Source organism: Salvelinus sp. IW2-2015, linkage group LG4q.2 (assembly GCF_002910315.2).
Source record: "Salvelinus sp. IW2-2015 linkage group LG4q.2, ASM291031v2, whole genome shotgun sequence".
Lineage (NCBI taxonomy): Eukaryota > Metazoa > Chordata > Actinopteri > Salmoniformes > Salmonidae > Salvelinus > Salvelinus sp. IW2-2015.
The window spans coordinates 27,442,246-27,456,114 of NC_036843.1; the positions used below are offsets into that span (position 1 = coordinate 27,442,246).

Sequence of the window (13,869 nt, forward strand, 5' to 3'; positions counted from 1 at the left end):
AAGACTGTGAAACCTGAAATACTATTAAAAAAGAATATTTTATCATTTTCGAAGCAATGAAAATGTCTCAAGTATCATTTGAAGATATTTTGTTGCCATACCTACTTAGACACACCAGGCCAACATGACAAAGTCGCCCACCGGAACACATTATTGAAAGAACAAGTACTCAGTTCCACAAATAACAGAAAGCTATTTTCTCATTGACTGGCGCACAGCGATAACCAGCAGTACTCAAGTAGTTCTGTGTGTTTCCTCAGGAGTTATGCCCCTTGATTTGTCTTCGTTTCATACCTTGTAGCAAAACAAATGGTCCATTCAAATCTGATTGTCTCCGGAAGTATACATTAACATGGCCTTGGGTTTATCGTTGATTTCAGTAATACTGTAGGTTTCTTTGGTCTTGTTCAGGCGTCATGCACGCTAGACATGTACAGTACCAGTGCAGCCATAGTAGTGCCTTGCTTAATCTGGAGCAAAATACCTCCCAACAACACTTCTCCTCTCAGAGCATCATCTCCTCAGAACCTCTGTGAAAAACACTCTGACATGATACAGTGTGTGGACCATTTCACTGCCCAGAGGACTGTGATATAACGTGGTTGTGGAAGAGTCTGTCCATCACAGAGCTGTCTCATGTTCCACAACAGGTGTGTGGGAGGTAAGAAGAAAGCTTTGCCTCTCCTCTTCTAACGAGCCCTCCTCTGTGTAGACGGCCTGGCCATTTCTCTCGTGTTGAGCAGGTYGACATTCCTGGATGGTTGGCTACACACAAAAAAAACCTTGAGATAAGATAATGGACAATGTTTTGTAACCTTGATACGATAGCACATAGCTTTGTTAAAATGACCCTCACACACAGTGTTGCTAGCCATAATATAAGAGTTCAATCATTGAAGAAGGTGGGTTTTCCCACAATGCACTTTCAAAAGTGTGTGATTTATTAGCTGCTTTACACACTTCCTGAAAGTGCATTGTGGGAATCTTACTATCGGCAATCAATGATTGAATTCCATCCTGAGTATGTGGACAGGGCCCCCTTTAGTGGTGTGTTATAGGAATGCATCAGCTCAGGAAGAAAACATTGTGGAACYTTGCCGACAGAAATGTCCTGCATGGAACTGATTCCTTATTCTACATTTAAGAGAGYCATGTTTGTTCTACATAACATATTWATTTCRGAACGTTCCACAACGTTGTGCCCTGCTGAATGCAGCCCTGGAGACTACCTGACCGTGTCCAATAATAAATGCATATTTTTGTTGCAAAATYTTTTGCTATGGTTTGCACTAACGAATACAATCCTGAAGTGTGTGTGTGCTGAGCCCCTGTGCTCTGTTGTCTTACCCCATGCCCCAGTGGGGTGACGCAGCACAGCTTCTGTTTGAGTTTATCTGGTACYAAGAACAGCATGTTGCCCAACAGGGGATAAAGAGTGCCTGGGGTCACCTCCTCRGCTTTCATTGGTCCTTAAATTAWAGATAAAAGCCAACAAATTTGATTAACTTCACTTCTTCCTGTAGGATAATCTGTGGAAGTTTGAGCGATCTGAATGCATGTTTCGCTCTGGACTGCTAAATGACAAATGTTAATGAATCTGTACCTGTGAGAAAGCTAACAACCAACCCTGTGATCACCACAGTGAAGGAGTTGAGAGCACTGTACCACATGAAGGACAAGGAGTAGAACCTCTGCAGACCCATTGGTCGGCTAAAGAAAAATTGAAAGACAGTTATTATAAAAATCACTAATTGTATTCACAAATGTGCATCTATGAGTAAACTAAGTTAAATACTTTCTGATTGGTCTCCGGGGAGTTTGGGAATTAAATACGAACAGCGCAAAAATACACATTTCCGTTACGATTAATAGTTACGGTATTGGTTCTGTTGATCTTTGTTTCATACCTGTGTGTAGCGGTGGGCATTGCAGTACTGATGAGTGCTGTCCCCATGGCTGTGGTGATGTTCCCTGAGAGTTGTACAGCAGTACAGTTGAACTGAGACACAGCAGCAAGACCTCCAGAGGTACTGGTTACGATGCTCCCGATGCCCACCCAGAAGGCCATCGCCAGGCCTGACCCCAACCCTACCAGGGCACCCTGGAGAAACAGTACATCAATCAAATGTATTTATTAAGCCTTTTTTACACCAGCAGTGCTCACTAAGTGGTTTTACAGTAACCCGGCCTAGCAAAACAAAAGCAGAGGCAAAGTAATGCATTCTACTGGGTCCTGTGTGGTTCAGTTGGTAAGAGCGTGACACTAGGTTTGATTCCCGCAGGGATCACATTGACACATCAGTACTTACGGTAGAGTTAGCCCKAGGAAAGAACAACCCGAGAGAGAAGACGCCCAGAAGAGGACCACCAACCATTCCAAATATTTTGAAAGCAGTCTTGAATTGAAATAAACACAAACATGTCAGAATATTTAATATGAACTATTTTAAAATTAAATTTGCAAAGGGACGAGGCAGATGCATCTGTGTGCTTACCTGCAAAACGGAATCAGTCATCAAGTGGGTGAGATAGGCCATGGCSAGACACAGCAGTCCATATGAACATGCTGGATCAGAAACAGAACATGTTACTCTTCAGAATGAGATGAGTGCTGTATCCTGTTAGGAAGCATGCTCTCACAGGTAAAGTGAGAAACGCATGATGTAGAACTTACAAATAAGTTAAAAGATGCACTCAACAGTAAGCAGGGCCCGTTCAGAAACAACCTTTAGCCCCTAACTCCTAGGGCCTAACCCCGAGACTGGATCTGATCTACTCAACCTCTGGCCCCTACTCCCCATCCACTTAATCGGATCTACACAACCACTACCCTAACCACTACCCTAGGCCCTAGAGGGTAGGGGCTATGGACCTAGAGGGTAGGGGATATGGACCTAGAGGGTAGGGGCTATGGACCTAGAGGGTAGGGGCTATGGACCTAGAGGGTAGGTGCTATGGACCTAGAGGGTAGGGGGCTATGACCTAGACCTAGAGGGTAGGACCTTAAGAGGGTAGGGGCTATTGACCTAGAGGGTAGGACCTAGAGGGTAGGGGCTATGGACCTAGAAGGTAGGGGCTAGAGGCTATGGACCTAGAGGGTAGGGACTATGGACCTAGAGGGTAGGGGCTATGGACTAGAGGGTAGGGGCTATGGACCTAGAGGGTAGGGGCTATGGACCTAGAGGGTAGGTTAGAGGGTAGGGGCTATGGACAGGGCCCAGGATATCTCAACGTACCCAGTCCCTTGGAGAGCAGGGTGGCCCTGGCGTCTGTCATGGAGGGGCAGTGTGGTTTGATCAGATCCTCCATGGTCACTGTGGCCAGAGAGTTAAAGGCTGATGAAATGGTGCTGTGGAGACAGACATGAAACTCAGTCACAACACCAAACCACCCCTCTGATACTGTGCTRCTGCTTGTTSTGGAYGTCTAGGCTGGGTTACTGTAAAGCCTGTCATCTGTTGGAAAAAGGGGTGTTAGAAATATTGATATACCTGAGAGCTGCACTAAACAGGCAGGAAATAAACAGTCCAGACAGGCCAGGTAGACCCTGCAGCATGTCCATCACAAAGTACAACACCATCTGTGAAGAGAGCACATACTGGTTGGTGTACTGTRGGTTAGAGTATGGCAATAGCAACACCAGGGTTGTTGGTTCAATTCCCACTGGGGATCATATACATAATACAAAAAGGTATGCACTCACTGTACTGCAGGTCATTTAGGATAAAAGCATCTGCTGCTGACTGCTAAGTGGCATATTACTTCATCCACAAACTATAATACTGTAATGATGCACTCCAGATTACCATAATAACTAACACACACACCTCATTTTTTGATAAGACACCTAGATTGTGGAAATGATCCTCCCCACAGTAGCGTGCAAACATGACAAGCCCCATGACACAGCTCAGAGCTAGAGCTAACTGTAGAGAGGGAAACACCATGTAGCAAGACCTGCAGAAAACATAGAGGAATCACAATCCACCAGAGCAGGAAAATAACACTTATTCTAACATAACTTGCATGCTTAAAATAAAGTGCTAATAACATGGTAATAGTATAATAAGATCTAGAACACAATACATGCGCCTTATCTGTCTCTCAATCTCTAACTGATGTATSTCTGTGGTCTTACATGATGGCGTCCCTCTCGGTCTTGGCGCTGAGGTATCTCTGGACCTGGGCCTGGTTGACCCCGTACAGAGACAACATCAGGAAGACCCCCCCCACCCCCAGGGTCCAGAACGTGTACTCCACCGTAGGGTCAGGGTTCAGGCTGGAGAGCAGACATGTAAAGAYGGGGAACATCTAATTGGAATATTAGAACTGGAACAATGAAATTGGAACATGGGATTTAAGATGTCCTCAAAAACCAACTTTAAACTAGGTTGCCAGTCATCGCTTGAATACGTGAATATAGTGACCAGTCCCACTCACTCTATGCCGGAGATGCGGTTCCCCTCTGAGACCTTCCTCCAGACCTCTGCCACCCCCCCAGTCTGCTGYACCCCCACCACGATGACCGCTAGCTGGCCAGCAAACATCACTATGGTCTGGAAGACATCTGTCCAGATTACTGCCTTCAGGCCTCCCTGTCAGGACCYGGCACAACACAGAGACCCAATCACAGAGCCTACTATCATATGTGACCGACCGTCTCGATTCGGTCTTATGTTGCAAAATTTGAAATGTATTTTTTTAAATTTTTTACATTGGATAAAAGTTGAGAGTCAAATAGAAAATGGTATATCATACACTACAGTTAGGGAACAATACACTACAGTTAGGCAATTATAGGTCTTGTGGCATATTTTGGTTAAACTATCCCCAATTCAATGGAATTGCAACCCTCTGCACGCACAGTGCAGTTCTTCCATCACATGTGCAGTGCATTCTTCCATCACATGTATAGCTGATTCTCAAGATCTTGCACACTAATGAGATGCTATTGAGCCCACACTACTACACTGTCTGAGCCAAGGACTACATGCTTTCTGGTAAGTTTTGATTACAATACTGGGTGGGGTGAATATATCTTATATGACAAACGTGATTTTTTTGTTAACTAGTAAATAGTAGCCAACAGCAAAGTGTGTTTAAATCATTTCTAACTTTTGCAACCATGTGGGTTTTAGCTTGCTTGAGCCCGCTAACTGAGGAGTGTTAATTCACCTGTTTCCATGCATGTTTGTCACGCTCGTCATAATGATGAGACCAAGGCGCAGCGTACATAGAGTTCCACATAATTTTAATAAAGAGAAACTCACTAAACAAAACAATAAAGAACAAACGAAACGTGAAGCTACTGGAGTGCACAAAGGCAACTTACTGTAGACAAGATCRCACAACACAAACGAGGAAAATGGCTACCTAAATATGATCCCCAATCAGAGACAACGATAAACAGCTGTCTCTGATTGGGAACCATATCAGGCCAACATAGACATACAAAACCCCTAGACATACAAACCCCCTAGACATACAACACCCCTAGACGTACAAAAACCCTAGACATACAAAACTAGTGTACCCACCCTAGTCACACCCTGACCTAACCAAAATATATAGAAAAACAGAGATATCTAAGGTCAGGGCGTGACAATGTTTCATGTTAAAACATTTATCTTACAAAGGAGTTGTTTCATCTAACTGCTTAACTATTTATTAGTACATGGAATTGTATTTATTTATTTTTTTACTCATCTTTTTCTAATCTTTACAGGAAAATGCAGATGCAGAGTTCAACAGAGTTCAAGTGAAGGTCAAGCAAATCATAGAGAAAGCAGACTGTATTGCAAGCATCTCTGATGAGTGGTCGAATGTTAGTGGGCAAAGAATAATTAACTACATCATCTCCATCCCTCAACCAGTATTCTACAAGAGCACAGACACAAGGGACAACAGACACACCGGTCTCTACATTGCAGATGAGCTGAAGGTAGTCATCAATGACCTTGGAACACAGAAGGTATTTGCACTGGTAACAGACAATGCTGCGAACATGAAGGCTGCTTGGTCTAAAGTGGAGGAGTCCTACCCTCACATCACACCCATTGGCTGTGCTGCTCATYCATTGAATCTGCTCCTCAAGGACATCATGGCACTGAAAACAATGGATACACTCTACAAGAGCCAAGGAAATGGTTAGGTATGTGAGGGGTCATCAAGTTACAGCAGCAATCTARCTCACCAAGCAAATTGAGAAGAATAAGAGCACCACATTGAAGCTGCCCAGCAACACCCYTTGGGGTGGTGTTGTCATCATGTTTGACAGTCTCCTGTAGGGGAAGGAGTCTCTCCAAGAAATGGCCATATCACAGTCTGCCGATATGGACAGCCCCATCAAGAAGAGTGGTAAGCAGCCTGAAACTCCTGAAACCTACAGCAGTAGCCATTGCACGGATTGATGGAGACAATGCCATCCTGTCTGATGTTCAGACTCTGCTTGCAGATGTAAGAAGAAATCCGTACTGCCCTGCCCACTTCACTGTTGCTCCAAGCGGAGGAAACTGCAGTTCTGAAATACATCAAAAAGCGTGAAGACTTCTGCCTGAAGCCCATACACACCGCAGCGTACATGTTGGACCCCAAGTATTCTGGCAAGAGCATCGTGTCTAGGGCAGAGATCAACAAGGTCTATGGTGTCATCACTACCGTGTCTCGCCACCTTGGCCTGGATGAGGGCAAGGTTCTTGGCAGTCTGGCAAAGTACACTTCCAAGCAAGGGCTTTGGGATGGAGATGCAATATGGCAGTCTTGCCAACATATCTCATCAGCCACCTGCTGGAAGGGACTTTGTGGAGGCTCTTTCCCCTGTTGCCTCCATCATCCTCCAAATCCCACCAACATCAGCCGCCTCAGAGTGCAACTGGTCCTTGTTTGGGAACACACACACCAAAGCACGCAACAGGCTGACCAATACAAGGGTTGAAAAATTGGTGGCCATCCGGGCAAATTTGAGGCTTTTTGAGCCTGACAACGAGCCATCCTCAACAAGGTTGGAAAGTGACAGTGAAGATGAGGCTGATGTTCAAGAGGTGGACATTGAGGAGTTCCAGGGTGAAGACATGGAAGCCTGAGAGGCAGACAACCAAAGCTTTAGTTTACATCATTTACAGATGTATGTTGAAAAAGTTTTTGGGAGACGCAATGGATCATTGGGGATCATTCAATATTCCCTTTCTTTTGTTGTTCAGTGAAATCATCCCATGTGAAGAGTCAACTAATTTAATTAAAGTTCAATTCGTAACAATTTTATTTTATTTTTTTACATTTCTATTGAAAGGATTTAATCATTTGCAATTATGTCTACTTATGATAAGGTAAAAGGTTTATGTTTCTGTCTCCATATGATAAGGTAAAAGGTTTATGTTTCTGTCTCCATATGATATGGTAAATATATCCTATGCAAAAAAACATCTACATTTAAATAGTATTAATATTAATTTGCATATATTACCATTAATTCCCATATATTCCCGTTACTTCCCACGGAAAGTTTCCACCTCTGAATATTCCCCAAAATGTGCAACGCTAGGTGCAAGGACAACAACCTTTTTATTATTTTCCTTATTTATTTTTTATATTTTTTATTAACAAGAAATCGATACAAAAAGTACCTYGGGAAACACAAGGATATATAAAGAATATACCAAGGACAATTGGGATAGGGGCGGGGCTGGGATAGGGGCGGGGCTAGGGGCGGGCTACAGTATCACATTACACAAGGACCTTAAGGGACATACAGACATTTATTATTCTCACAGCTTTTTTGTTAGTAGAGTAATTGTCTTAAAATATAGTTCAATTTCTTTTTGCATGGTAATAAAATGTGATGTTTTGTTTGTAAATTTACATTTGTGAATATGAAATTTGGCCAAAAGAATAATGAAATTACATAAATTGATTCAACTTATTTCAATCGTAGGTAAAGAATCCAAGCAGCACATCTCTCCATAATAATGGAAAATCTTCATAAATGTGTTCAATTATAAATCTACTGATGTCRTGTTACAGATTCCTTACATGAATACAAAGCTAAAAAAGATGCAACACTGTTTCTGGGTGGTCATTARAAAAGGTACAATTTGAATTGAAGTTTTTCTTCATATAGTGGTTGGCAGGATAATATTTATGAATAATAAAAAATAAAAWAWAAACTTCATTTTGTTAATAAGTAGGTATGTGTGTGGCAACATCCTAACTTTTTTCCAACAGATATTATCAATAAAACCATTTCAATAAGGCATCACATAAGGTATAGATCCAACATCCTGTTGAAACAAGGCTTGTAAAACTCTATTGTTGTTGGACCAAAAGAAAAACGAATCTTTCCCTACTGATGAGTKAACAAGGGTAATCGTCGGTATGTTCTGAGGGTCAGGTCTTGACACGTTCCTGAATAATAAAGCAACACCTGAGGGAATGGCATCTAAAACAATTGCAAAATCTTTAGGTGTTACAGGGATCTTGTAAAGTGATACGAATTCCTTATAACTAAGTAAAAGACCCTCGGAATTTACAAGTTGGCTCACCAATAGGATATTATTTTGGAACCAATATTCTAAAAACAAAGCAGTATTTTTATACAATATGGCCCGATTATTCCATATATAATATCTGTGTGGAGAAAAATTATGCTTATAAATTAAGGACCATGACAAGAAACTCTGCATTTTCATTGGCAGGTTYTCACTGGAACTTTGTCAATATTATGATTGCGAACAAACATGAAGTTAAGGCTACCAAAAGTAGAYAAAAAAAGTTCACATTCAACTGCCTCTCCTGTGAAGTAGTGATGCGTGACATAGGTCTATACGTCTAGTTTCCTGAAACGAGTCACAGATAGGCTTCAAGCTAATAATGGCTGATGTGATATCAAACATTTTAAAGAAAGATTTTACTTCGGAATGACATTTCATAATGTCAACATTGCACAAAAAGCTTTTCATGGGTAATATTTCCTTTATTTATTTATTTTTACCATTGTGTAATAACAGCTTCATTACAAACTCAGAAAATGACTATGAACAACTTACCAGAGTTGTATACAGTGTACACACCAATCCAGTGGCCAGCACTGCTCCCCATAAATCAAAGCCAGTAACTATGGGGAAGCATGAAACAAAATTAAGCAACCTTTACTCCAACATGTTGCACAATTCTAAATAACCTACTCATGGCACAAAACACACTGGAATTTCTGGAGCTGAAATGGTGTAGTCACAAAACATTATTATTACTTTATTTTCCCCCTCAAGAGTTTTAGACCCTGTAGGGACAGTTTCCCAGACACAGATTAAGCCTAGTAGTCCTGGACTAAAAGCTATTTTAATGGAGAATGTCCATTGAGAATGTTTTTTAGTCCTGTACTACTTKATCTTTGTCTGGGAAACCGACCATAAACCGCCCATAAAGTCTCATCACTGTCTGTAAATCCTGAAAGCATAAAAGTGCCTGAGTTACTGACCTGTGTACACACAAACAGCCTGAGTTACTGACCTGCATTGAGTGCTAGGGCTGGAGTGTACACACAAACAGCCATATATATGACCTGCAAGAGATAGCAGTAGTCATCAGAGGAAAAACTGATCATCAACAATCTTCTCCTTGTTTTGGTCTTAATATTGCATCTGGTATGGACCTTACCGTCTGAAAGATGAAGGTAACTGTTCCACAGATACGCACTGGTTTGCTGAACCGCAGTTCCAGATACTGAAAAGAAAAATYCCATCACTAATTGATATACACAGCAGTATTTTCAGCACATACTTCCCTGACAGAAARCAAAACTATAGAAACAACTTAGCAGGGTTTAACAGCTAGGCCTATACATTTCAACTGGTATTAGCGTACATATTCTCATTCCAAACATTTCTCTCCATCTAGAGCTAAGCTTGCAGAGAGAATAGCCTAGAATACATACCTGGTAAACGCTGGTAAGATGCAGCCTGTAGAACACAGGAATGAAAATGTGTGCTGGAATGAATAGCCCCAGGATGTAAGCACAGCCTATGAACCAGTACTGAGTGCCATGGGTATAGATCTCCGCTGGCACGCCCACTATAGCCACCGCTGATTGAAATGTAGCGATTAGTGACAGAGACACAGGGAGGCAGCTCATGCTCCGGTCCGCCAGCAGGAACTCCTGAGTGGTGCGCTGCCGACCCCCTGACAGGGCATAGTACAGCCCTATGCCCATGGACGACGCCAACAAAAGGGCAAATATGACATAGTCGATAGTGGTGAAGTGCATTTGTGCCAAAGCATCCATACTTGCTGCCAGGAATCAGGATATGGCTACTATGGCTGAATGGGATGGAGGTGGAGGGGCTCATCCGTAAGGGTGTCCACACCCATCCGTAAGGAGATCCCAAGAGCCTTGAAGAGACTTCAGACACACTAGAATTAAACATGGGGGGGGGGTTGTTGATTAACTCGTAACGAAGCCTTTATTGGTAGCTACCTACAGTTGAAGTCGGAAGTTTACATACACCTTAGTCAAACACATTTAAACTCAGTTTTTCACAATTCCTGACATTTAATCCTAGTAAAAATTCCGTCTTAYGTCAGTTAGGATCACCACCTTATTTTAAGAATGTGAAATGTCAGAATAATAGTAGAGAAAATGATTTATTTCAGCTTTTATTTCTWACATCACATTCCCAGTGGGTCAGAAGTTTACATATTTTGTAGCATTGCCTTTAAATTGATTAACTTGGGTCAAACGTTTCGGGTAGCCTTCCACAAGCTTCCCACAATAAGTTGGGTGAATGTGATGGCCACTCCAATACCTTGACTTTGTTGTCCTTAAACCATTTTGCCACAACTTTGGAGGTATGCTTGGGGTCATTGTCCATTTGGAAGACCCATTTGCGACCAAGCTTTAACTTCCTGACTGATGTCTTGAGATGTTGCTTCAACATAGCCACATCATTTTCCATCATCATGATGCCATCTATTTTGTGAAGTGCACCAGTCCCTCCTGCKGSKAAYSKKCCCCCACAACATGARGCTGCCACCCCRYTGCTTCACGGTTGGGATGGTGTTCTTCGGCTTGCAAGCGTCCCCCTTTTTCCTCCAAACATAACGATGGTCATTATGGCCYAACAGTTCTATTTTTGTTTCATCAGACCAGAGGACATTTCTCCAAAAAGCACGATCTTTGTCCCTATGTGCAGTTGCAAACCGTATTCTGGCTTTTTTATGACGGTTTTGGAGCAGTGGCTTCTTCCTTGCTGAGCGGCCTTTCAGGTTATGTTGATATAGGACTCGTTTTACTGTGGATATAGATACTTTTGTACCTGTTTCCTCCAGCATCTTCACAAGGTCCTTTGCTGATGTTCTGGGATTGATTTGCACTTTTCGCACCAAATTACGTTCATCTCTAGGAGACAGAACGCATCTCCTTCCTGAGCGGTATGATGGCTGCGTGGTCCCATGGTGTTTATACTTGCATAATATTGTTTGTACAGATGAACGTGGTACCTTCAGGCGTTTGAAAATTGCTCCCAAGGATGAACCAGACTTGTGGAGGTCTGCAAAAAGAATTCTGAGGTCTTGGCTGATTTCTTTTCATTTTCCCATGATGTCAAGCAAAGAGGCACTGAGTTTGAAGGTAGGCCTTGAAATACATCCACAGGTAAACCTCCAATTGACTCAAACGATGTCAATTATTCTATCAGAAGCTTCTAAAGCCATTACATAATTTTCTGGAATTTTCCAAGCTGTTTAAAGGCACAGTCAACTTAGTGTATGTAAACTTCTGACCCACTGGAATTGTGATACAGTGAATTATAAGTGAAATAATCTGTCTGTAAACAATTGTTGGAAAAATGACTTTGTGTCATGCACAAAGTAGATGTCCTAACCAACTTGCCAAAACTATAGTTTGTTAACAAGAAATATGTGGAATGGTTGAAAAACTAGTTTTTAATGACTCCAACCTAAGTGTATGTAAACTTCCGACTTCAGCTGTACCTAGATACCCAAACCATGTTCTGTTTTCTTGAGGGAGTATGATAAACTAGGTTATTGTGTGCCACAATAGATCGAGATGACATACAGCACACACACAGTCAATGCAAGAAGCTTTCACCTCTCCTTCAGGTCCAGACATCCTTCTGGAAAAGACTCTCAACTTGACAAGCAGGCAAAGTTGCCCCCACAAGAGTTCAGAAGMGATTTTCCATTACTGCCATTGCATCGCCCTTGTCATCTTCATATCTCGGTGCCTGTGAGTGAAATTCTGAGACAAAGCGCATGTCATGACTCCCACTGAAAATACATTTGACCATCAAGGTTAAAACAAGGGGGCGACAGAGAAAACATCAATGACCTTTGACAATGTTGTCAAAACGACTTTAAAAATAACAATAATTAATCAAAATATAGACAACAAATMCTTCTTAGTATATCTTTCCTGCAGTCAAATGACCTAGTGGCCTCATTGGTGGAATATTATAAATATTTTTCATAATTAATCAACATAATTTTTTTTAACTGCAGAAAATCTGGTGTTTCTATGTCAAACGGTTTTGTTACAATTCAGGCTTCTGTGATATATATGAATGTAATATTGTAATGCAAACTCAAAATGTAATATATTTAAACTCTATATCTGACATGGTACAGGTGTCTTCTTTTTTTTACGCTCATAACCATGTGTGTGAGTTGTATATTTTTGTTTGAGACTATCAAGAAACACTGTGTGGCCCTGATTTAACCCACTGCAGTAACAGGATAACAGATAAAGTCTGATAACATGCTGAGCACAGCACAACATCTGTGAACTTTACCCTGCATACCAGTTTGGTGAAATCCAAATATATATAGCCTCACGCTTACAGTAGGACAACATGCACAACTGTCACTTTTGTTACCTAGAAATATGAAATAGTCACAGTAATGACAAATTCCATAACTTTTACTGTCTTTTTAATAAAACAAATGATAATTAAGTTGGTTTTAGCTCAAATTAGACATAGACCCACTGACTGTACACCCTTACCTGGATAAAATYTGGTGCAGAGTAGTTCCACTTCCAATCCAACACTTATTATCTGTCTTTACTTGGATACGGTGTGGTGCAGAGTAGTCCAACTTCCAATCCAACACTTTTATTTGTCTGTGTCTTGCATCATCCATGGCGACAATGATTGCTTAATTTAGTTATGCGCTCAAAACGTGGTTTGCTTAAGACCAGACATCATCTCTGAATCTGACGATAATTGCCACATAGATGATCAGCGGAAATCAAAAGCCTGTCTCAAGCTTCTGATACTCAAGCTATGTTTGTAAAGCTATAGCTAATAAAGACGGTTATCTGGGAAAAACTACACATGAGGATGACTTCTTCTTCGGTACCATGATGTTCGCACATTTCGTTTGTGCATGCCGCCACCTACTGTACGGCAGTGTGTGTTTCAATCACGTTACATTTGTGATACAAAAAAAATAAAAAGGGGGGAAAAATATGAAAACTGCATCACAAACCAACGCTACATCTATATGCCACCATTTAAAAAACAATACCAAATCTCAAAACATCTCATAKATCTTCTGCAGCAAAATCTCATACACCCAGGTACTTCTTTGCAGTTGCCACATACATTCGTGAAAAAACTCACTACCCCATTTCATTACATTGACCCAATCTGTTCCTGCACCATGCCAACGGCCTGGGAGGAGGGGAAACCACCCCTCAACACACCCTGTAACTCTTCTGACGTCCAATCTCGTATACCCAAATACTTCTCTGCAGCTGCCACCACAACATCTATTTTCTGTGATTTACTACATTCCATTTCTGCGGTACAGTTGATAACCATTGCTATGAACACTAAAAAGCCAACCTTACGAAGCATG

At 41.6% G+C, this 13,869-nt stretch overlaps 1 protein-coding gene across 3 annotated transcripts; it reads right to left on the reverse strand.

Moving 5' to 3' along the window:
• Positions 1-19: 19 nt before the first annotated feature.
• slc5a6b (solute carrier family 5 member 6) lies at positions 20-13,373 on the reverse strand. Of its 3 annotated transcripts, none has more exons than XM_023987076.2 (17): positions 13,013-13,373; positions 12,101-12,250; positions 9,929-10,404; positions 9,652-9,717; positions 9,505-9,556; positions 9,042-9,109; positions 4,441-4,595; positions 4,139-4,279; positions 3,828-3,957; positions 3,492-3,580; positions 3,237-3,349; positions 2,496-2,566; positions 2,310-2,396; positions 1,908-2,101; positions 1,604-1,710; positions 1,348-1,469; positions 20-765 (listed from the first exon to the last, which is right to left on the reverse strand). In XM_023987076.2, exons 3-17 carry the CDS (start codon positions 10,274-10,276, stop codon positions 622-624), a joined length of 1,887 nt encoding a protein of 628 aa, XP_023842844.1. In that variant the 5' UTR covers positions 10,277-10,404; positions 12,101-12,250; positions 13,013-13,373; the 3' UTR covers positions 20-621. The 3 variants fall into 3 exon arrangements, with proteins under 3 accessions (XP_023842844.1, XP_023842846.1, XP_023842845.1); XM_023987078.2 differs by having other exon boundaries at positions 20-782; XM_023987077.2 differs by having other exon boundaries at positions 9,929-10,393; positions 13,013-13,368.
• Between the last annotated feature and the right edge of the window lie 496 nt (positions 13,374-13,869).